Raw genomic sequence first — 24,113 nt, 5'->3', positions numbered from 1 at the left:
TATAAAAGTTTATTGGCGGTGGCATATCTACGCACCAGATCACCGTATCGGATTGATACCGGAGCGCGAGATGCGTAAACATCATCCAAATTACCTCAGACCAGCCTTCATAGCCTTCTCACAGATGCATACAGATTACAGTGTACCCACATAACCAGTTTCAATCACCGGAACTTCAGATGCCTGCTGTTGCGGCCGAACCTGTTGACAATACTTAATCGTAATCCATATAGATGCCATGATGCACGTAAAGTAGGATCAATCCGTTAACCTTCCAGGCGGTGGGGGGGGCAATTTTTTGCCCCCCCTTTAGTTTTATCGATATATCTCGAGAACCGCTGCGCCGATCGTCACCAAACTTTCAGTACCCTCCCGGGAGCAGCTAGCGCACATGGTGACCAAAATTTTTTCCAAAGTCTATGATAGGTTGGCCGCTAATGACGTCAGAGTGACGTCATTTTTGCCATTTTCGACCCAAAAAAAGGTTTCGCGGGAAGAGCTGTCAGGCCTACAGCTTTAGAGATACAGAAAAATGTTTCAAACATAAAAGGTGTGGAATGAAAAGAACTACAAAACTGCTATTTCGGTTTTTCGAAGTTTTTGGATTTTGACCCCCAAAAATCAAAAAATAGATTTTTTGAATATAATAGCCAAAAAATCAAAAAAGTTTTTTTGAATTTCGAAAAAACCGGAATATATGTGATAGCCCCTACCGCCTTCTATCTACATACCAAATTTGATATCGATACCTCTTTTTTTGGCCAAGTTATAGCGAAAAAACTGTTCAAAATTGATGACGTCAAATTTTCAAACTCAATTTTTAGCAATTCTAGACCTCGTAGCGCAAAACAAAGACCACCATTAGACTCCCCGTGACGAGCTGCATCGAATCGATACCCATTTTATGCAAAAATATCAACTTTGAAATTTGACCTTTTTTGACCTGACCTTGACCTGACCTTCACCAGAAAGTGACCTAAACCGTACCTGATGGTCTTATAACCAACACCATTGAGTTGGAAATGAAAAACTGGCCATAAAACATGCATCGCATAACCTTAGTAAAGTTGGGCTCATGTGGTGACCCTTTGTGACCTTTGGTGACCTGACCTGTGACCTGACCTGGTATGACCAGTGACCTCTAATAGCAACATATGTACTAGACAACTGGATCCTTATCGCTGATTTTCGACAAAATGCGTTTTACTCGGTGTTATAGCGCTTTCCCTAGAAGCCCCGTGAACGGTGAAACATTTTATCTTTGACCTGACCTGTGACGTCATCTGTGACCCCGAGGTCAATGAAATTTGGTTTCCTTCGACAAATTTGACAGGGCTATCGAACGCCGTTTGAATTTTTTGGATCCGTCCAGTAGTTTCGGAGATACGGGGGGGGGGCAAAAAAGTGCCCCCCCCCCCCCACCGCGCGGAAGGTGGCTGGTAGGCCCACCGCCTGCCGGGTTAAGACCAAAGACGTGTTTTTTGCATCGTAGAGCGTAGATAGTTTTGGTAGGTATAGGTACTTCATTCATTGTGCTGAATGCACGTTCATTTGTGGCAGTTTTCACAGGCAAGACATCAACTATGTGCAATAGAACGACTAAGTTGAAAAACATGCCAAAGGAGTAAATAAATGATAAGAGGGCAGCGATCAACGGATGTTGCCAATAGGTAGAAGGGCTGCGATCCACAGGAGGGCGCTAATAGGTAGGAGAGCCCCGATCAACATCCCGAGTTTCGATAGTAGGGCACCGATAGGTAGGAAGTTGGCGAGCAGCAGGAGGGCGCCAATGGATAGAAGGGCAGCGATCAACAGGAGGGCACCAATAGGTAGGAGGGCCCCGATCAACAATCAACAGGAGGGCGCCACCAGGTAAGAGGGTGGCGAGGAACAGGAGAGCACCAATAGGAGGGTGGCGATCAACAAGAGGTCGCCAATAGGTGGGAGGGCGGTCATCAACTGGGAGTCGTTAATGAGCGGAAGGGTGACGATTAAAATGGGGGTGGCAATGGTGAGGAGGGCGCCTTTGCTCAAGAGGATGACACGAACAGGAGGGCGTCTGTGCGGAGGGCGCTGGTCAACAGGAAGGTACCAGTGGATAGGAGGGCGGTGATCAACAGGAGGGTGCCAGTGGTTAGGAGGGCGGCGATCAACACGAGGGCGCCAATAAGAGAAGGGCCCCGATTAACATTCAACAGGAAGGACTAGGGAACCAATAGGTAGGAGGGCGGCACTGAACAATAGGGTGCCAAAAAGGAGAAAGGCGGCCTTGAAAATTTCACATGAGGGCGCAATAGGTAGGAGAGCGCCAATAATTATGAGGACGCCGATCAGCAGAAGGGCGGCAATATGTAGCAGGGTGGCGACCTACAGGAGGGCGCCTTCGGGTGAGAGGGCGCTTATTTACGGGACAGCGGCTTACATAGGCGACCACCGTTACGCTTAGAGAGCTACAGCCTACAAATGTGGTTGGAGGGCGCCCGAGGGAGCCCTCCAACCGTATTTGGAGGGCGTATTTGGAATGGGCGTCCTCCGAGGGCGCCCTCCATCCGTATTTTCCCTGTAAACACATTCGCGATTGGAGGGCGCCCTCAAGTCGCGATTGTTTTTCGATTCGATTATATCACAATTGCATTTGCGATTGGAGGGCGCCTTCGGCGCCCTCCAATCGCAAAGGGCGCCTTCGGCGCCCAAGGGGGGGCCATGGCCCAGTGGCCCCCCCCCCTGCCTACGCCCCTGCCGACCAATCAGATCCGCTCCGCCTGCCATGACGGTTCGGTGTTGTTATTCACTATTCAGCCTATGCGGCGTATCGAGCTATCGCATCACTGAAATCAAGGACAAGTGTCCTCATGAACATCAATTTCCCAGGAATGCATTAGCTGCTGCATGCCTATTGCCTACCTCCCAAACACGACCCATACCGACTCAATTCACGGAAGCCGTCAATGCTGAGCACATCCCCTCCATATCCCACACCTGTAACTCGTCTTTCCGCGAGCTGGCTGTCGCACCCCGAAGGACACCCTCTTATGCGTGAGCCTACAAGCTTTCCGTGGCTTTGAGCCACACTCCCCTTGCCAACATATCACAAATGTCTTCACTCAGCTACAGCTACCTGTCCAACAGCCAACAGCCGTTCCCCTCGCCCGATTACCCACCCTCCTTGACCCTACAGTAGCTCTCCTCGTCCGTTCACCCACCTCTCCATGAGCCGACAGTCGCGCTGCCAGTCGTCTCCCAGCACCAGTGCCGTGTCGGCACCCAGTTGTCGCCGCGAGCGCTGCTCAGCCTGCTGCGGATCGGCGACCGGTCGCGGCGGCAGCGGGGGCAGGATCACCCCCGGACTGCGGCCTCCTCCCGACAGACACTGCTCCAGATACTCGAGGTCCTCGAACTGACGCTCGATCCGCCAGGTCTGCTGTGGTGGTCCCGTCTGGGGAGGGAGAGGATAGGATCAGTCGCCTTTGTGAAGTGGGGGCTACTGCTTGAGAAGAAAATGGAGGTAATGGGTTCAGTCACCACAGAATGTAAATCGCCGACGATAACTGCAGAGATGGAATGGTGAAACCAATACGCCGCTAAACGGCGCGCTTACGATCAGTGAGTTGCCAGTTCGTACGCTCGCTGAGTGCAAGTGTTTGCTATTTTGAGACAGATGGTTGGTAGTTGGCACAAAATAAAAGCTAGGCATTACATAATCCGAAACTTAGCATAGCGCTATGAACAGATTATGGTCACCAGTCGCAGGATGAATATTACGCGGGACATTGTATACCGCTCAGTAAAACCTCAGTTATTTATTACACTATGGTAAAACCCTGCATCTCCGTTGGTCACGATGTAAAGAACAATGTTAATCTCACCCTATTTTTGCTGGATCTTATGAATAATTCCCGTCAGACTCATACCCAAACCATATCAATTATGATATCGATATTCGGATTCCTCCTCTGAGCAGTCGCTGTATGGTAAATTTCGTCTCTGAGTCTTACACCTCAGCTTTCGTCAAGGCACACCTCACTAACAAACTTGCACCTCTGCCTCACCACCACACCGCCAAATGTAAGCGGATTGATTGTTGCTGATAGCAGACCAGTTGTGGGCGGGCGAATGCATTACATGACTTAGTGTTTAATCAAGCGTGCGTCAGGGACCACAGTGAAAGGAAACTCGCAAATGGTACCGTTCTCGTATCGCCGGAAGGGCGGTTCTAAAAATACGCCGATTGCCTTTCACGTTACATCGCTGCGCTAAGGGCAGTAAATCTGATACTGATTCACTCAAAAAGTGTACCTCATTTAACGCGAGACGGATCGCATTACCGAAAGGTCAACGGCCCACCTGGCAACTTTAAACGGCAACTTAAACCTATTCCTCTCCTCACAGCCGGTCCGATCCATTGCGGCGGAGTAAAGTCGGTAATGTAACCCTACCCGGACGCCGGCCGGGAGGGGGGGGGGGCGACCCGACAGAATCGGATACCCTGCACCTCCCCCCCCCCTCCCCTCCCCTCCCTTGAACACACCGACAAACGCAACAGCGGCCGTCTGCTGATCCGGTCCGCTGCTTCGGATAGCCACAGGGAGAAGAAACTAAGGAAGCATCTAAAACGACGCGATCACATCATCAAGAAACAAATAAAAAATACAAGAACTGAAAAACAATGCCAAAAGATGCATGCAAGTAACAATGTTTTATTGTTGATGCTTTATGGCGCACTCGTCGCAAATTTGGCACCTATAATTATCCGAAACACCCCCAGTGACCATAGCGGCCCCAGCACAGTCCCTTGCACTGATCCAATGTCCCAGCCCCCACCCATCTCCAGCACCTTTCCTTTCCTCCATCACATAATCGCGGAAGCTCACCTTCGTAACCTGTATCCTATAGCAGATGACGTCACCGCTCTTGGTGACCTCATCAGTAAACAGTACGGAGTAGAGCGGCTGCAGCGGCCCCGTCGGCTCCGGACTGGAGGCGTCCGAAGAGGCCTCCTCCTCCTCCGGCTCCGGGTCCGGCCGCTCCGCATCGTCACTGCCCTCGGCCGGCTGGTCGTCCTTGCTCCGGTCCGTCTGTTGGTGATGGAACAGTAGTGAGCGCTGGCTTCGAGCAGGATGGGGATTGTAAGTTAACTTGAGAATTAATAGTGTTGCTGTTCGGTTCGATATCGCGGCTGGCGGTTCACTCAATCGGCACGCTCGCTGTCGGCTGCGGTTATATTCAGTCGTGCCAGGAAGAGGATTGTCGGGTCCTCTCCCTGGCGACACTCGTTGAGCAACTGCTCCGGCCCAGACGCGGCCGTCGGCCCAGGACGGTGACAAGTGGCCCACACATGGCCTCACACGGCTCGGGCCGCCGAGGGCCGGCCGGCCGGAAGCGACGAGGAGAACGGTTGACAGACAAAACACGCGTTGGGAGATAAATCAGAATCAAAAGTCAAGAGTTCACAGCACAGCCGACATTTTAATAAGAACGGGAAACTCGTGACCAATTTGTACGGAACAAATAGGAAAATATGATAAGTAATGAAGTAAGGGATGGATTCTAGTACCTATCATGCTATAAAATGCCTAGCGAATCCAATATTTTTTAAAGCCAGTTGGTGAGTAAAATATGATAAACAATGAAGTAAGGTCCTAGTACATAATCCTATCATGCAATAAAATACCTTAATCCAATATTTTAGAGGTCATTTGGTGTGATGGTCCCATTTTCATCAAGCAGTTTGCTGGTCCAGTAAGGAATATGGTACATTATTATACTGATTGACTGATGATGATGATTTGTGATTTTAGGGTACCTATCTTGACTTCAGAGGTCATCAGCACCCATCTGAATGACTGAGTCAGTCTAAAAAAAACTAAAGCGATTTAGCTCACTATTTTTAAATTCAGAGTTGGGTTTTAATTATTAAGTGCCCATTTAGAAACAAATTTAGTATGACAGGCATAAATGACACCAATAACAAGTCACTTTTTGAAAGTAATATTCTAAAAAGATGGAGGAAGTAGCAAACCAGCATTCAAACCAACAGCATTGCTCACCTTTTCAGCATGGGGTTCTGCAATGATTGTCTCAGTGGTTGGTTGATTCTTTGGTTTAAAGATGTCATCATCGCTGATATCTCTTGGCATTTGTTTACCCACAGACTCCTGCACAGCTGGATCAGTGGTTGCCTCCATCATCTTGGCAATTATTATATTATTGATGGATTTGGTTTAGGTAGCTGAAAAATGTCAGATCAAAATGTCAAAACTGACATATCATATTCAATCATCAGTTCATCACTTCACACTTCCTTTCCACATAGTTTATAAGACACCTTACCTTGACCTGCTCCCATGATAAGACTAAGAGCACCATCCAGAGTCCTTAGAACTACAAGACTGACTGTGTAAGTGTGCACACTGGCAGATAAGTTGGTGTTTGGTACCATTAAGTTAATTTGGTGTGATTCCCCTGCGGTGCAGTACCCAAAGTTGACATAATATTCCTGTCTATCTGGCTAGAACGAAAACATAAGACCTGCAAAGGGCTTGTTCTAGACTGCACAAAAAGACAAGTGGAAGCTAAATCATGTGTATTTAAATAATCATAACTTTTTTTAGAGTATGCTGCCCACCTCACACCCACAGTATCCATAACCAGGCAAGTTTTGTTGGCACAAATCAAAATCTTTGTCCCTTATTCTTATTCATTAAACTTCTGCATAAGGCCAAACTAAAGCTATGATGTATTATGATAGGTGGGGTTAGGTTAAGTCAGCTTAGTCTAGGTTATGTTATGCCCAGACCAAAACTTGTCCTGGAATCACTTATCACAGCATCTCAGAACTTTTCTCGGACTGCCAGTGACTGCATCATCTAAATTACACAATTCCGTCAAGAACTGAACAACTAGACACATTTAGGAGCAAGCAATTATTTCGTAATGTAATTTTAAAGTTTCTATCATTCATAATTACTAATTTGTGACAGTGGGAACTGGGAAGAAGCGGTGCAATGACCGCCTCGCCCACCCCATTGCAATGGACTGTTCTTGCCGCTCATACTTCGTTCCTGAAACTGTCCGAAACGATGGATCAATATATGTCAATAACTCATTCAACAGGCGCATTTCATCGAAGATATGATAACTCAAGAAAATGGGAAGTGGAAACACCACACACAACTCCACTTCGACGACACCGCTTGCAAAGTGTGCAATGTTTTTTGTGCAGTTGTCTTTTCCGCCACGTTTGCCTCAATTGCCGCAAGCTCTCTTAAGACAAGGCCACTAAATTAAGATTGCACGCTTAGCATTGGTCATTTATCGTATGCTTGCCCATCCAACTCAGCTCGGAAGAAAATACTAAACCTGAATTGTGATTAATTTCAGTCTTCCGTCAAACAGCGGATGAGCGAATGCATTATGGAAAACAAAGTCGAGCAGTAATATAGCTAACTATATGTTCGGCGATATTTCAATTCGGACCACGCACCACGTTCGCAGCGGGATATCAGAGACCAACCAGGAAAACAATTATTGTCGCTCATTCAGTATATTTACTACGTGTCTCATATTCACGTAATGACCAACCATTCTGTGCTGTTCTGATGAGAATGAGACGTTCGGCGCCCTCCATCCCTGCCGCCGGCGCCGGATCGAGGATGCCGCGTGTGTTCCTCCGCCCTGCCGTTTCTACACGATGGTAATGCCCACTCTCACTCGAACATTTCACACACCGTCTAATACCCAGTCGACGGCACATCCTCAGTTCACTGCCAAGGGACCTGCCACGACTAGAAAAAGAGCCGCATTCAAGCCTACAGCGCACAGCGGGCTTCCGACTACATAAATCGCAACAAAAATGTCGCACAGCTTCAAAAAAATATTTCACCTACGAGCAGAAGCGTTACTGTTCACCAGTAACCTCGGGATTCACCCGTTGGACTGTATGCGCTTCCTCGGCCCGAGGGGGCACGAACTATGTACCACTACCATCCGCTCTCTCGCGTTCACGTCACACCGTTGTCTTTCACTAGCACTCTTACGGTCGCGCCGCAGGCACTCTCAGCGGGCCGAGGGATCCGCGGGAGGGGCGGCCGGTGTTGGAGGGGTCGCCGCCGCGGCCGCGGGAGGCTTCGGCGCCGCACTCTGAAACAGAATAGGACCCTTGGTGTCAGGTGGGTGAAGCAGTTAGACCAGCTACTAATAATTCACCCATATTTCAGAACAAAATTCGAGTTCAAATCACTATCCCACACACTATCCATCCCATTTCGTTCCTTCTTATGATTCGGGCATACATTTACAAGAACTGAATCAAGCAGTCCGCTTTTTTGTAAATCGCCTTCCTTTTGTCAGCATTTAGTTATACACACCGTGTCAGCCTAATGGCGGCGTAACTCCGCCGAGTCTGCCATTCCGTAAGACATTGACATTCAAGTAGGACAGCCACAAGTGTTGCAGTGAAACATCAGAATCGGTGTACAATTCATTCCCGGAGAAACATGTTTCACTGCGACACATTCTCTGAGAATAATTAGCTAGAAGTGTCCCAGGAAATGAGCTCTTTTTTTTAGGTTTTTTCACTTTATTTTCAATACAACATAACATTTTCATGTGCACACTTTGGTTTTACACTTAGCATACCTTATATTACACATCAGGTAATACATTGCATACTTCCATTTCACACACATTTTTTTCCTGCCCCGCCCCGCATCGCCCCGCGAAATTACACATATTCCCGTTCTCGCTGGGGCGATGCCCCAGGCCGCCGGCCGGGCCCGCGACCCGTCAACCCGGTAGGTTGGCGAGCCGCGCGCCCGGCCGGCCGGCCGACCCTTTATAGTGTCGGCCTCCGGTTAGCCGGGTTGGGTTAGGGGCGGGCAGGATGCGTGAACTCCTTTTTCCCACGGCTCCATCGTCCTCAGCTATAGGGACAACACTACGGAAACAAACACCATCGTGCGTGCACAAACACCGGTCGTGGTGGCTGTTGCCACCCCGACCTCTGCCCCCGCCCGCGCCGTCCCGCACCTCGGTGCGTCTACTCACGCGAGGCGGCGCCCCCTAACCACCGGCCCGCCCCGCGGGCCACAGGCGGTCCGAGGGACGGGCCGGCGGCCCGGCCTGCCCAGCATATGCTGGGGGGCCGGGCACGGGTTGGCCCGGATGGGGTAGGGCGGGGGCCTTTCGTCTCATAGGGAGACGCCCGTTTCAAGATCGAACTGCGACCATTTACCGGCAAAAACACCCATTGTTTCATTTATTTGAGCCCAATACTTTTCACTTTCTTTATCAGCTTGGAGATAGCCCAGAAATGTGAATATCGATGGGTTTCTGTTGGATTGCAAAATATGAGTACCTAAACTGATTAAATGATTTGCAAGTTTGTCATTGCCCTCTCCTAGTAGCACTTCTTTCATACGTATTTTCTCTGTAATTCTGGTAAGGTTTTTTAAATCGAGCCAGTTTGTCAACTCTAACCATAGGCTCTGTGCTCTACGGCAGTACCAAAATTTGTGGGAAATGTCTTCGAGCTGGTCGCAGTGATCACACTTTCCGGATTCCTTTATGTTCATTTGATTTAACAGTTTGTTTGTGGCAGCTATTCTAGTAATCATTTTATACCTAAGACCCCTATATTGTGATGGAGTTTCCATTAAAGATCCGTACACCTCGGTCCAATTTACGTCTGGTATAACACTCTCCCATTTGCTCTCCCATTTATTGCGATGACTTTTTGTTTTATTTTTTGATAATATTTCGTGTAAGTGACTAGAGCGGGTCGATGGATCAATGATGAATCCAATCTTTGGATCTATGATTGGCTGGGTAATTGTCTTTTTTCCTGTAGAACTGACCCACTGTTCTGGCAGGCTTCTTAATAAGGATGCATAATCCAGGAAGTTCACCCTCAACGAGAATGAATTTCTAAATTCTGCGATGTTCATTAACGATCCATCCACTTTGAGCAGATCGTTCAATGTCCTTACCCCATGTTCGTACCATTGGCATATCCATGAATCTTTAAACTTTGTGTAATTAGAGAAAAAGATATTGCTTACGGTTATATCACTAATGTCCATTTGGAAGCACTCTTTGAAATCAGCCAGGGCTAGCATAACCTCCTTCCAAAACTGGTTCCTTATACCGGGAGCTTTTTTCCTTATAGCGATTGCTTCCATTTGCCATACGGGTATCGATTTTTTCAGGACATTTTCTGCAATGCTGACCCAAGCACTGTTCTTTGACACGAGTCTCTTTAGCCAGCTAATTTTTAAGGCGGATATATACGTTTTGATGTCTATCATTCCAACACCTCCTGATAAGGCTGTTTTTTCCAGAGAGGCACGGCTAATTCTTTCATTCTTTCCATGCCAAAGAAACTTGTATAACAATGTCGTCAATTTCTTTATTACTTCTAAGGATGGATTCGGAATAGAAATCAAAAGGTAGCTTATCTTGGACAGCATCAATGACTTAATCACAGTTACCTTTCCATGTAATGATATATTGCGATTCATCCACTTATCTATTTCTCGTTTGATCTCAGTAATCTTGTCCATGTACACCTCACCCGTCTTTTGCAGATTAGAATCGAAAGAAACACCCAAAATTTTGAGCGTCCTGCTCCATTGTATTTCGATATTCCTCTCTAGTGCTGTTCTGTGGCTGCAGGGTGCTCCTATCCACATCGCTTTTGTTTTGTCTATGTTTGGCTTCAACCCAGAGAATTTGGCGAACCAACCAAGCTCACTGAATAGTGCATTAAAACTTTGCAATTTAGGTTTCAGGAAACAAACAGTATCATCCGCATACATTGCTATTTTTACATCCGTCCCTGCTGGTTTCAGTCCCTCAATGTCTCGATTTTGCTCAATTTTCCTTTCCAGTATGTCCATTACTAATATAAAGAGATAACAACTTAATGCATCGCCCTGCCGACATGATCTACCTAGTTGGATTTCGTCTGACAGGTGACCATTATAAAGGACTCTTGCAAATGCCCCCTTATACAGCGTATCAAACCACTGTATTATATAAGGCGGAAACTTCCTAAACTGTAGTACGTCTCTGATGAATCTCCAGCTGACAGAGTCAAAGGCGGCTTCTATGTCGAGACTAAGAAGGATACCTGATGCGTGTTCATCTTGCATGCATTGAATCGTATCGTATATAAGCCTTATGTTATCTCCTATAAACCTATTTTGGAGGAAAGCAGTCTGATTTGCGGCAATTATGTCGTTTAGTACAATTTTTAATCTGTTTGCGATCGTAGCAGATATAATCTTATAGTGCACGTTAAGCAACGTTATAGGTCTATACGACTGTACTAACTCACGTGGTTTGCCTGGTTTTGGGAGCAGTACGACTATTCCCTCCTTCATTGTTTTTGAGACAGACCCCTTGCTAAAGCAATGCTCACACATTGCTATAAAAAATGACTTCAAATCAGCCCAGAAAAATTTGTAGAATTCTACTGTGAAACCGTCACTACCGGGGGAAGTTCCATTTTTCATACGCATGAGCGTCTTCCCTAACTCTTCGACAGTGATTGGCTTTTGCAACTCACATTTCTCTTTCGGCCCTATATTTCTAGTTTCTATGTCATTTAAATACTCGCTGCACTCATCCTCGTCTAATATAACATCTTTATTGCTAAACTTGTTCTGGAAAAATTCTTTGAAGGCTCTTAAGATTTCTGTTTGAGATTCTTTAATACCGCCCCTGGTTTTTAAATACGCAATCCTCTTGCTGTCAAATCTCCTTTTCTCTAGCGTTAAGAAATACTTCGACGGCTTCTCAGAGAGTTGCCTCCAAATTGCTCTCGATCTAATAACGCTTCCCTTGAGTCTGTGCTCCCTTAGATGTTCCAATTCCTTTTTTTGTTCCTGCAATTCCTCCATTTTCTCGGGATCTCCAAAGAGATCCACTTCTCTCTCACTTATTACAATGGAGGCTTGTAATTCTTCCTCTCTTTTCCGCTCGGTTCTCCTTTTATTGATTCCGCAAGAAATCGTTTCCCTACGTATAGTAAGAAGCAAAACTTCAAAGAAAAGGGAAGGGTCTATCGACATTTGCACTGTCGATGGATTTACTACATACTTCGGTTCGTAAACTGGGAGTGCATATTCACGAACTACCCCAAGTATAGCCTGCTTTACAGCTTTGACGTACCTTTTATCATTTAAGAGGGAAGCATTAAATTTAAACAGGCCCCTTCCTTTAGTTTGTTGCGTTAAATTCATATCTAGCGTTACTATCGAGTGGTCAGATCGATACCCTGGTAAAATATCAGTTTTCGTAATGTACCCCTCCAGACTTTTACTAATAAGAAACATATCTAGCCTTGCTTGTTTAACTGGTGGACCGTTAACTCTCCATGTGAAACGTTTAGCATCGGGGTTTTTTATTCTGTAAATATCAATGAGATCTTTCTCAGACATAATCTTCTTAACACATTCTCTCGCTCTCGTGTTGTTGTGTCGTCGATAGTTGAAATTATCCTGGTTCTGAACAAGCGTTAAATTGAAGTCCCCACCAATTATTAGGGGAACATTTTCGTCTGCAATGCAGTCATTGATGCGCGTAACCACTGATCTATAGAAATCCGGATCATCGTTGTTTGGTCCATATATGTTTACTAAACAGAAATCCCAGCAGTTGTCTATCTTGGCTCTGGTGACAATGAAGTTGCCGTTTGTATCTAAAGAAGTGCTACTGAAGCTGACATCCACACTATTGACTAAGATGGCCACACCTCGCGCATTGTTTGTGTAAGGTGCTACAATGACTTCGTTTCCCCAACAGTTTCTGAAAAAAAGGATTCCAGTTTCAGTACAGTGTATGTCCTGAAGCATTGCTATGTTAACTTTTTGATTCCGTAAATGGCTGAAAACATCTTTTCTTTTCTTGTAGTCCTTCAATCCCCTACAGTTCAACGAAATGATTCTTAGTTCATCCATTTAGGATAGTATTTTCTCTCTCTCGTTCTCTTTGGCCAATGTTTTGAGCTGGAAAGTTTGGCATCTCTGCATGATAAACGGTAGCAGCTCGTAAAGTAGCAGTATCTACATAGAAGAAAACAATAAAGAAAAATGTGTGTACAATGTTTCCGAACAAGCAAACCCCTAAACACAGACACTTTAAAACTTAGTCTAAAAGGCATTGCTTTGATCGACCTTCGGCTCAACTCCAGTAGGAGCGAATATCACGTGCACCTCTACCATTGCCACCCCCTCTTCCCCGGGCGTACGCCGCCGTCCTCCCACTCCCACGCTCCGTCATGTGAATCGCCCTCCCCGGCGGAGCACCCGCACCCCGAATTGCCGGAGTCGGCGAGAGATGGCGCTCACAACTCGCTCCACCCCGCCCCACCCCATCCCGCGAGCGACCTGCCGGAACGCTGGACGGTCGCCGGGCGCGCTCTCCCACGCTCTGCACCCCGCGAGCCCTCCCCTCACCCTCTACCCGAGGCCGGTCTGACGAGGGCGTGGCCGACTCTCCACTCTCTCTGAGCTCCGGCCGAGCTCCACCACCTCCGCCTGGGAGGTCAGCCACGCAAATCGGGCCAGGTTGACAGTCCATAGGCGGCACCAGCTCAGAGACTCGGTCAGCCAGTACAGGCCGCGAATATAGGACAGCCGTCCCCGCCGCAGTAGACGTCTCACTCGGCCCGCCGTTGTCCAGCTCCCCGGCTCCGCCACGCTGCTGGGACCCCTGAGGGCCCGGTCGCGAGCTTTGAGGCAAGGGCGGACTCAGGTGAGCGGGTTGGTTGGTATTCTCAGCCGGCGCCGGTCCACCACCGGCCCGCGCCGCCCCGCTCCCACCAGCACCCGGGACCGCCCGGTCAGCGGCCGTCTGGCAGTCTCCGGTCGCATGGGCGGCGCCAGGCACCACCGACGGGGGGAGCGGGGGAGCATCAGCATCCTGTCCCGAGAGAAGCCTGCTGAGACGATCCAATTCTTCTTGGCTTCTAACTCGACTGAGTCTCTCACCTCTGCTGACGGCATACAAAATCTCACCGCCTCGAGATAGTACAGAGGCTATAAGACCTTGTTTTCGTTTTTGCAGCAGCTGATTGAACAGCTCCTGTCTCAGTGGCGTCAACAACTCATTTATGTATATTCTTTGACCTCTTAATCTATTTTTTGACCGAAAGATGAGGTCCCTGAGCGATCCCTTCTCAGCATTGGTGAATTTCACCAGGACTCTGTCTCTGTTCAAACGTTTGATGTAGGCGATTTCTCCTGGGTGAACGTCCAATTCAAGGCAACGGTTGATCACCGCGGTGATGACAGATCTCAGACGATCATCTTGGTCTGGGAGATGGAGGTCTTGTCCAGCGAATACTAGCGATGATAGCCTATTCGCTCTCTCTCTCTCTCTCCTCCATCAGGAAATGAGCTCTTGGTGGTTTACCGGGCAATTACTGCCTCAGTAAACTGCCTAACACATCAACTCTCTTTAAAAGTACCGATTCATTTGTTCTAGACCCGGCTAGCGATGATGATTTGCCAGACTGCAGAAGTTAGCAACACCCACCCAGTCCCCATCGTTCGTACCGAGTCTGGTTGTGATGTGCTCGCTGCCGCCGCTGTCTGACTGCTCCCCGCGTCGGCCGGCGCTGGGCCGTCAGCGGGTGTGGTGCGAGGTACAGCGGGCGGCAGGTTCAGTCCGTGGTTTGCAGCCTCAGTCCGCAGCCGATCAGCCACGGCGCTCTTCAGGTCATCGGGAGAGAATCCACTGCTGCGGAGGAGCTCGACGGCCGCCTGGGGGCCTTCTCGGTCCACTGGGAGGGCAAAAATAGTGTGGTGAGACGAGTTGTCAGGGAATAAACAAAACGGTGAGATAGGGAGCACCGATAAATAACACCACTTCAGGGTGTCACTTATTCATGGAAGCCGTGCCTGGATGCAAACAGATTGGGTATGCTTAATATTATTCAAAGCACGCTAAATTGCGCTCATTTTAGAAGGAAATTTAAAAGTTCATTTGAAACGTAACTATATAGGCAAGGTAGAGCACAGGTCAGCCACCGTTTGCTTGACGGACGAGAGCTTAATATGGCAAAGATAGGTTCAGGCAATTATGGGCATCTGAGCACGCACCACACTTGCAATCCGTAGTAAAATTTCTCACTTTTGTCTCCATCTCCCTTCAACCCGTATACTCACGGGTCAGGTTGACAACTGCTGAGACGACGACAGCCTTGGCTCCGTGTGATATCTTTGTGGGCTGGAGCATTTCGTAGAGTCGTCGAGTCATCTCCAAGTTTCCAGATTCGGTCGCCTTCTCAATAACACCTCTGCAAGAAGAATTGAAAAGAATTATAAGTAAAAATGTCAGCACTGTTATCATGCATCATGACTGGCTAAGGATGTAGAGTCGACGGAGCCGTGATGCTCAACCCAAGTCGGTACCGCCAAAAACTACATATTATGGCTCAGCAGCTGCGTTCCTTCATAAAACGGCACAAACATCGCCAAAGTACAGAATATCAGCTGGGCGATATTGACGATTCACTACACAAGAACATATAATAGTTACCTCGGTAGTTACCTCGTTACCTCGGTGCGGAGTATGCATTCCAAATCTACCACATACCTGAACAGGACGATGTCTTGGTTGCGCAGGAACTTGTCGAAGATCTGTTGTGCCTCGTTGTAGCGTTCGTTGACAAAGTGGTCGACCCAGAGCATGTTGGCCGCTCCCAATACACCTCGCTCGGCAAAGTTCTCGGCGAGCTTCACACCTGGAAGGAAGTTGAACACATAGTTAGGATATCAATCACAGTCGACGGAAAGGCATTTTCAAAATGTTTTACCGAGATCGATTTCCAGAAATCAAGAGTAGACAACAAATGTGCACAAATTTCCTCGCATTCTGCGCAGAGGTTGAACCACGTCAAAAAAGGTGGGCATTAAATGTCAACAAGGCGCGCCTCATATCCCCAGTTCCAATACAACATAAAGAGCAAACTACCACTAGCAGCAGGACACAGAGAACCTTCGCGAACAACACAATCATTCCACAGCCCTACACCGCTCTTTCCAAGTCACTCTACCCTCTCCCTCCCCCCCCCCCCCCCCACCTTCTCTCCCTATCACTCACAGCGAGGGTAGAGCTGCGGCAGGCCTCGCAGCATCCCCAGGAACCCGCCGGCCGGGAACACGTAGGTGCCACTGTCTTCTGTCGGCTGTGGTTTCCGGCACACCTCCTCCAGATGTTCCAGGAACTCCTCTCCGCGACCGGCGTTCAGGTAGGCGGTACACAGGCGGTTGTCGTACGATGTGGCCGATTTGAGCTCCTGTTAGAGGGAACGACGAGCGGTCAAGTGGTTGGTGGGTTCGGTTGGTTCAGAATATCTCAAGGTAAGGCGATACGATGGAAACAAGCTAGTGACTGATAAAAAATAGTACCATGTATCAGATTGAGCATTGGACGTTGTACTTATACACTTCTACAAGCCGGTCTCGAGACACCAACAGTAAAAGACAAATACATTCCCCACTGTTACACAATCATGAATAAACGGCTCATAAAACATGGTGGAACAATATGTAGCATTTACACGTATACCTCATTCCTCTCCCTCTCTGCCTCTCCCGCGTACTCACATCCTTCAGGTGGGCGCCGACGGCAGTGATGCCATCCACATCACCGTCAGCAGACAGGCGTGACATTAGGAACTTGAAGACGCGCGGCTGGGGGAAGGTGTTGCGTCCCAGCATTTCGGTGGTGAGGCGCACGGCCTCCTGCATCCGGTCGTTACGGACCAGTAGCTCCACCAGCAGTGAGAGGTCGTGGATGGACGGCTCCACCTTCTCTGCCTCCATCCTGACGGGAGGCGGCGTGGTTATTGGTGGCGTGTCTTTGGTAAAATGAGACAAAACATGAAAAGGAGCTCGGCGGATTTAAAAACGGTGGGCAGCAGCTGGGGGCGTATATTCAGTACAAGTCTGCCAGATGTTGACAACGTGCGAAAATTTGGACAGATGACGCTAGATGACATGATCAGACAAACAATCGATCACCTTAAAGGCATAGAGCCATTATCAAAGCAGCGATAAAGCAGCCGGGTGCAGCGAGATGACTAGACTGCCTTTTGAGTGATGCCGTTAAGAAAAAGCTGAAACTAAAGCCGAAACTCATCCTTCCAAGTCTCTCAGCGGTTACGTACTGCGGCAGGTACTGCAGTGCCTCGTCGATTGCTTGGGCTTTGATTGCGCGTTTCAGTTGGCTCTTGATCGTGTTCTGCGGTGGTTCGGCGGGAGTGGAGGCGGCCGGAGACTGGAACATAGACGTGCACTGTAGTGAGCAGGGAGTGCATCTGCAGGATCACATCAATATCCCTCTTGAATTGAACTTATTACAACATGAATAAGACGAAACCTCAACCATTTTGACCATAGGAAATCTCCCAAAATTACAGATACCAATACCGGCAAGAGCGGATTTGAGACCAAACACCAGCGTTCACAACTTCTCCATCCCGATACTCCAAATCCCGACCCCATAACATCCCACCACAAATAACTGTAGCTCTCACCTGTCTCTGCGCGTTCTGCCTCCTCCCCTGTCTGTTCTGTCCCTCCTGCGGCACCTGCGGCGGCGGGGGCTGGTGCAGCGGCACCTGCTGTCCCACCGCCGCCAGTTCCCCTCCTCCCGTCTCCAGCGGCGGACCCGGCTCACTGAACGGCACCGGTCTCCCGTGGCGCCTCAGAAGCGCCGCCAGTTCCCGGAGCATGTCGTCCGGTGCCGCCAGCCCCTCCTCCTGCAGCTGAGTCCACAGCACCAGCGCCCGGTCCGGCTGCTCGGCGGCCGACAGCGCGCGCAGCAGGTGACCGTACAGACGCAGACGGTCCAACCCGAACACGTCCCGCGTGACGGCAATCAGGTTCTCCAGCTCGGCAATGCGGCCCTCCTCGACGTAACGCTCGCAGATCTGCTCCAGACGGTGCGAGCGAGCCCTGGAAGCGTGGAGAGAAAAGAGGATGATGTATCAGTGGTTACGCGATTATCCGAAGAGCTCAATTTTCCATAACAGCTATGAGAACTTGTAATATTACGCAAGGCACGTCGCCAAACGCCAAGCGTAAAGACCAAGCGTAAGTGCGAAACTCTCATATAAGTTCGAGAAACAATTAATATAATGTCTGTTGGTTAATGCCTTTAATTCGGGTCGCCAAAACAGGCATAAGGCATCCCCCAACCCAAACTTTCATCACCGCCAACGTTCAAATGCCACGAAATATGTGGATCCGTGCACATCCAGCCCCCCATCTAAACTCACCTGAGTCCAGGCGTGTCCAGCACCTTCTTGGCCTGCCGCATCTTGCCGCACTCGATGAAGCTGAAGGCCAGGTCGTACAGGGCGTCCATCTCGCCGTACGTCTCCATGCTCAGATCCAACAGTCTCTGCAGCTGATCCGTATTCTCCTCCTTGATCAGCTGAGCCATCATCTGACTCCGCCACGGAAGCTGACGGTACTCCTTATGGATTCTCTCCATCTCATCCATGGCACCGACAGTGTCATTATTGGCGAGGTGCGCTTTGACGAGCATGGCCAGCAGAGCGCGGTTGGGTTCCATGACGTACCGGTCGTCAATCAGAACCCGCAGGAGTTGGCGTACGTCCTCCGGCTTACCGCGCTGCGCCGGACCGTTCAAAAGCCGCCAGGCGGCCATGAAGAACGGACGGTCGTCCCGCTTGTGGTCCTGACGGCTGTCGCGTGGCTGGGTCTGAAGGAACTGCACCGCCTCTGTGGAGGGGAGGGGTAAATGGAGATTAGGAGAGTGACAATGAGAAGCGACTTCTAGAAGCTCATATTGTGATAACTCGATAAAAGTTACCACCCAACATATTCTCGCAGCCCATCCCCACCCCCAACCCTCCCATGACCGCCCAAGCTCCCAAGTCCCAACCCATCCCGTAAACACTCTGCGTCCCCTCACGACACCATACCGCCCCTCAGTATCCAGTCCAGTACCCTCCCATACCCTCAAATCCTTCCGTAGTGCCGTCCCTCCCTTTCTTTTCTCAGACATACCGTCCACTTTATCGTTGGCGACCATGAGTCTCGCCAGCCGCAGCACGCGGTGGTCGCTCAGAGCGCCCGGCTCGGCCGCCAGAATATCGTTATAGGCCTGGCGGGCCTCGTCCAGCCTCTCGGCGTCCACGAGGATGTTGAACAGGCCGCTCAGCTGGCTCACAGTCAGCTGCTCGCCGGCATCCAGCAGCTCCTGATGGCGGTGAGGGCAAGGGAAGGGTGAGCGGGTATCCGGCTGGCGAGGGGACGTCGACATTTTGTTTATTTATATTGTGGTAAACAAAAGCATTTAGCTTACTTTAGAGAAACTGAGGAGTAATATGAAAGAAGTGTGACAAACAAGTCATCATACAACGAAAAACAAAAAATCACAAACTGGTTAGACTCGCTATAAAAACATACTGCATGACGTACTAAGCTCCGACTCAACAACATAACTAAACTAGCCAGTACCCAGCAAGCAGGCCCTCTACAAAGTGGCAGCGACAGAGCATCACACTCACCTGTTTGACCTTCAGCGCCTGGTCCACCCGTTTGCGGCTGATGTGGCGGGCCAGCAGGTGGGAGAGGAGGGGAGCCACGGGCTCGCCGCTCTGCCGGGCGGCGGCCAGGTCCCGCTCCAGACGCGCGTCTAGCGCCTCCTGTCGGTCAGAACGGGAATACCAGTGACGATCGAGTTCGGACAGTTTTGAGTATGGAATGCAGCTTCAGCTTTTGTTACCTTGTTCATTCAATGCAGCTTAGTTACAGCAATGTTGCCAAGTCGTGTTGGCAAAAAAGCAATACACTCCCTCTATCAGCGGAGGGATGGAATCTTAAATATTTTTTTAAAAAATCACAAAGAGGGCGCCATGAAGTTTTATGTTGAATATGCATCATTGCACTGTGCACGCCTTGCCTATGCTCTTGTAAGCTTCACCCTCTATTCATACCAAAAAAATGGCACCAATCCCCTCCCCACCGCTCTATCACTGACCGGACTGTTGGCGCCGCGCGGCCTGCCCTGCTGGGACTGCTGGGGCCGCGGAGCGCTATAGTCGGAGGGCGGCCCGGTCGGCGCCAGCTCCGACTGACTGAGCTGCTCCAGCAGCTGACAGCAGCGGTCCGTACAGCCGTCCGACAGGGCCGCCTGGACGGTCCCCGCACAGCCCGGCGAGATGCCCAGGCCGCGCTGCAGCATCGCCTGGCGACGGGGGAGGGCTCGTGAGAAAGAGCGGAGTGATTGAGAGAGGGCAAATAGGAAATATTAGGTTCCATAGGCTACGGCACAGCGAACTTATCTTTATTCAGTAGCCTGTCATGATAAACTTATTGAAAGGACGTTTTTAGCCAGACACAAATGTGAAAATATTACGGGAGAGTTGGACGGAAGCCGGCGAACGCGTCCCCAAAAATGAAATCATCAAGTAGGTAATAATCAAAAATGAACACGCAAAAACGCATGGGAGCAGCCTGGGAGCTTGAATGCAAGACACCACACTGCTATCTCTAATCAACAGCTCTTGTTCTCAACCACCCCGACCACCCCATCACTCACTCTCCATCTCACCAAAGTAATTACACCAAAGCCATTCAGAATAACAGATTCTCAAACGCATAAAAGCGAGGTCATCCAAGTGCCACAATGATCACTAGAAGCAGCCCACTTCTGTGTACCCAGTTACCAGCAACCACCTCCATCTCACTTCGCCATCACTTGTGCTCCATTCCGCATACCTCCAGCATGGCCTCCACGGCGGCGGCGCGGTCGTCCTTCAACATGGGCAGCAGCTCGGTGAGGAAGCCGTCCGTCACGTCCGTGGTCGTCACGTTCAGGTCCGACGCCGCCTGACACATGTGGTGCAGCAGGTGCACCGCGGAGGGGTCGCGGGCGCGGGCGTACTGGCCGGCGACCGCCTGACGCAGCGCGAATGGACTGAACAGCACGTTATACCTGTGGAGGGAGACAGTGGTGAGTTTGGGTTTACAGAGCCGCAGAAGGTATCACATAGTCGGTGACGGATCACGGGAGTGAGAGAGGTGTGTAAAGCTACGAAGGTCGAGCATTGGAGTCTGGAGATACAGCTGGCTCACCAAAACGAGCCACAAAATCCCACGCGCTGAGTTTTACCGTTCATTTCGGGCGTTATGATTACGAGCTATCGCATGTTTTCCGAATGATACATTACGATCCACAGACAACATACGATGAAAATGATTCCAGAAGCAATCTCGCAAATATTATATAATTAACATGCAAAACGCAAATGAGACACAAAGGTTTTGGGACAAAACTAAGAAATCAAGGTAACAAATAAGCTGAGACAACCGCTTCGCCCTCCTCCCTCTCTCCTTTCACTCTCACCTGTCAGCCACAGCGTTGGCCATTGCCAGCTGATCGTTGTTGAGCAGGTACTTGCACAGCGCCGGCGCAGAGATGCCGTAGCGCACGCCGATGTTGTTGAGCTCGTACAGCAGCTTGTCCCAGGTGACGGCCGTCTCCAGGCCGGGCAGCACTTGCTCCGTCAGCGTGTCGATGCCGACGTTACACTCGAGGCCGCGCATCAGCGACAGCACGCGCAGCACGTCTGTGGGAGGGGGAAGAGTCAGACGATAGGAGCGGTAGGTAGTTGTGCGAGGCACTCGAAACCAATAACGTGGGAATCCTTTAGAATCTCACCAGGCGCAAAAAGTGTGATAAAGTGCGTGCCTTAATTGCAGCGGTTACAAAATGCAACGATCGTTGGAGCTGAACGAATCGAGGAGAGAGCATGCGCCTAGTAGCAAAATGACAGTGACTGAGAGGGGCGAGGGTGGTAGCATCGTGTATCGCGCCGAACGCTCAACTCAGCACGTCCGAACATTGAACAAGCGAACGCATTACGAAGGAATGCCATCTGAGCATGTGCAGCGTCGGGTGGCATGCTGACTGCAGCTACTGTAATGAAACTCTGGCAGGGGATTCAGCAGAAGGCGTGACCCTCGGCGCAGGTAAGGCGTGGAGCCGAGCCGACCGGAGTCCAGATATGAATGGGTCAGACCGGACCACAGACTTACTAACGCACCACAAGTGAAAAAACCTCTGTCCTGACAAACTGTGAAATTAGTTTCCACTATCACCACAAATAGAAACACAATGCCTGTCGAAGAAGAGGCTGCATTCTCTACCTTACCTATTTCCCGTTACCTCACGGCTTTGGGCTGTGCGTTCGCTCTTGCATTCAGACCCTCCCCGCCCACCACAGCTCCCCACCCCTTCCACCCTCGCCTCTCACCGGGCAGGCTTTGGTTGCGTTTGGCTGCGATGATCAGTGGCCAGAAGTAGTGCGGTCGGACCGCGAACCCGTGCTCGGGAAGAGCGCGCAGCAGACCCTCTGCTGTCTCCAGTTCTCCCAGCTGGAGGGCCTTGTGAAGGGCCACCAGCACTGCCTTCTGGTTCAGACCGGACTCGCGCAGAGCCGAACAGTAGTGGAGAATCGCCGGCAGCGGCTGTGGATGAGAAGCAGAGGATCGGTGTAGGTCAATGTCAGGCTGCCACTCGTGGAGACAAGAGACTAAGTGCGAACAAGATTGAGCCTATTTTTGATTATATTTTGCTCATAATAACAATGTATATTCAACTGACGAAAACAATAGTTAACATAAATATAGGTATCAATTAAACTCTCGGACCGCGGTAAAATCATATCTTTTTCTTATACTCAATCCTTCACCGACCACTATAATTACATACTATCTCATTTTCACCCTCACTATCTCACCGACCACTACCTCATTTCAACTACACACGCCTAGCATTCATCCGGTTGCACTTTAACGGCAAAACCCAGCCCCTGTCACCCTAGTTTAACTTACCCGTCTGGCGCGGACCATCTGCCTGATGAAGAAGTTGCCGACGCTGAGCGCCTCGCCGGACTGCGACTGCGGCAGCACCATGGTCCGGAGGAGGCTGAAGCCGACGTCCTCGTGGCCGGCGTTCACCAGCCGCAGGATCACCGTCACCGCCTCCTGGTTGAAGCCGGCAGACTTCTTCAGGCCGGAGAGGACCTGACAAAGGCGAAACAGACGTCAGTGAAGAACAGAACCACTCGAGGGCATCTCAAAGCATGGATATACTGAGTATTGTTATCCAGAAATGGGAACAAATCCCAAGCGCTGTTTGCAACCATGAGGTGATTGACTATCTTGTGAACCTATAACCAACAAGCCGTTACTCCCTGTGCAAAAATGTTATGTTTAAGCAGAAACAGACACTTTCGTCAGTCAAGAAATTGCATGACCCGGCTTATTCAAATACGTTAGCTTTTGCTCGCGTCAATCGCACGCATAGAGATACATGCGTGAGTCTCTTCTCGTCCATCGCTCAACCGGCCAAATGCTGTTTGTGTTCATGTTTGTGCTGTTTGCGCTGTTTATACCTCTCACTCACCTCATTCAGATGCTGTTTGTGTCCTGCCACGGTGAGACTGTAGATGACCTCCAGTATATCTCGGTCATGCAGCACCACCTCCTCGCGTTCGGCCTGCTCCAGGGTGGCCTTCACACCTGCCAAGTCCCCCTGCTCGGCGTGCGCACAGGCCAGGTGGCGGAACGTCTCGGCAGATGGCTCCAGGTGGGCGCGCTTCATCATGGCCACCATCGACTGCGCCGACTCCAGGTCACTGGGGGGAGGAGGGCAGAGGTCAGTTACAGGTCACTGGAGGGGCGTGGTTTCGCGAAAAACCGCAGGGGGTGTTTAAACACCTATCCCCCTTCAGCAGGGCGAGGGTTAAGAGAGGAAATGAGAGGATTCCACGACTGAGTAGAGAGGTAACGCAGCCTGTGTAGGAAAAGGGAGGAAGACGGGCAGAGAGAGTACGATTTGTTCTCTTGAAGAAGTTATAGAGAACTCTAAGTCTTGGAGGTTGTTCCCGTACGTGTTTAAAGACGCAAATGAATTCGGTAGGGCACCTGATCAGCGCACGTGTCGGCAACTTTGTCCGTTCAAATAGGATTGAAATTTAAGGTATGGCGCTTCAGGTCAGGTTCAGATTCATTTGATTTTGGTTTACTTGGAAAGGATCGAATGCGTAAAGGGTCGCTAGCATA

At 49.9% G+C, this 24,113-nt stretch overlaps 2 protein-coding genes across 3 annotated transcripts in view; both read right to left on the bottom strand.

Annotated features, from left to right (window-relative positions):
• Positions 1 to 7,224, bottom strand: part of LOC122385830 (sorting nexin-32-like) — a 54,811-nt gene extending 47,587 nt beyond the window's left edge. Inside the window, exons 1-4 of one of the 2 annotated variants that reach the window (XM_043374408.1) lie at positions 7,165 to 7,224; positions 6,048 to 6,229; positions 4,872 to 5,075; positions 3,204 to 3,436 (exon numbers count right to left, since the gene is read on the bottom strand). In XM_043374408.1, coding sequence (XP_043230343.1) covers positions 3,204 to 3,436; positions 4,872 to 5,075; positions 6,048 to 6,188 — 578 coding nt within the window. In that variant the 5' untranslated portion in view covers positions 6,189 to 6,229; positions 7,165 to 7,224. The remainder of the gene's footprint in view (positions 1 to 3,203; positions 3,437 to 4,871; positions 5,076 to 6,047; positions 6,230 to 7,164) is intronic. The other variant, XM_043374407.1, reaches the window with a different exon arrangement.
• Positions 7,225 to 7,527: 303 nt separating this feature from the next.
• The window catches only part of LOC122385828 (leucine-rich PPR motif-containing protein, mitochondrial-like), a 29,632-nt gene continuing 13,046 nt past the window's right edge, over positions 7,528 to 24,113 (bottom strand). Inside the window, exons 6-22 of the mRNA XM_043374403.1 lie at positions 23,455 to 23,686; positions 22,881 to 23,072; positions 22,301 to 22,514; positions 21,391 to 21,613; positions 20,763 to 20,979; positions 20,023 to 20,229; positions 19,550 to 19,687; positions 19,047 to 19,239; positions 18,290 to 18,758; positions 17,546 to 17,966; positions 17,177 to 17,286; positions 16,614 to 16,833; positions 16,108 to 16,303; positions 15,601 to 15,748; positions 15,171 to 15,301; positions 14,559 to 14,785; positions 7,528 to 8,139 (exon numbers count right to left, since the gene is read on the bottom strand). Coding sequence (XP_043230338.1) covers positions 8,056 to 8,139; positions 14,559 to 14,785; positions 15,171 to 15,301; positions 15,601 to 15,748; positions 16,108 to 16,303; positions 16,614 to 16,833; positions 17,177 to 17,286; positions 17,546 to 17,966; positions 18,290 to 18,758; positions 19,047 to 19,239; positions 19,550 to 19,687; positions 20,023 to 20,229; positions 20,763 to 20,979; positions 21,391 to 21,613; positions 22,301 to 22,514; positions 22,881 to 23,072; positions 23,455 to 23,686 — 3,622 coding nt within the window. The 3' untranslated portion in view covers positions 7,528 to 8,055. The remainder of the gene's footprint in view (positions 8,140 to 14,558; positions 14,786 to 15,170; positions 15,302 to 15,600; positions 15,749 to 16,107; positions 16,304 to 16,613; positions 16,834 to 17,176; positions 17,287 to 17,545; positions 17,967 to 18,289; positions 18,759 to 19,046; positions 19,240 to 19,549; positions 19,688 to 20,022; positions 20,230 to 20,762; positions 20,980 to 21,390; positions 21,614 to 22,300; positions 22,515 to 22,880; positions 23,073 to 23,454; positions 23,687 to 24,113) is intronic.

The sequence above is a fragment of the Amphibalanus amphitrite genome, unplaced genomic scaffold (genome assembly GCF_019059575.1).
Source record: "Amphibalanus amphitrite isolate SeventyFive unplaced genomic scaffold, NRLGWU_Aamphi_draft 000232F_arrow, whole genome shotgun sequence".
Lineage (NCBI taxonomy): Eukaryota > Metazoa > Arthropoda > Thecostraca > Balanomorpha > Balanidae > Amphibalanus > Amphibalanus amphitrite.
The sequence above is the reverse complement of the archived record's forward strand: the minus strand, read 5'-3'. Positions and strand labels throughout refer to the sequence as shown.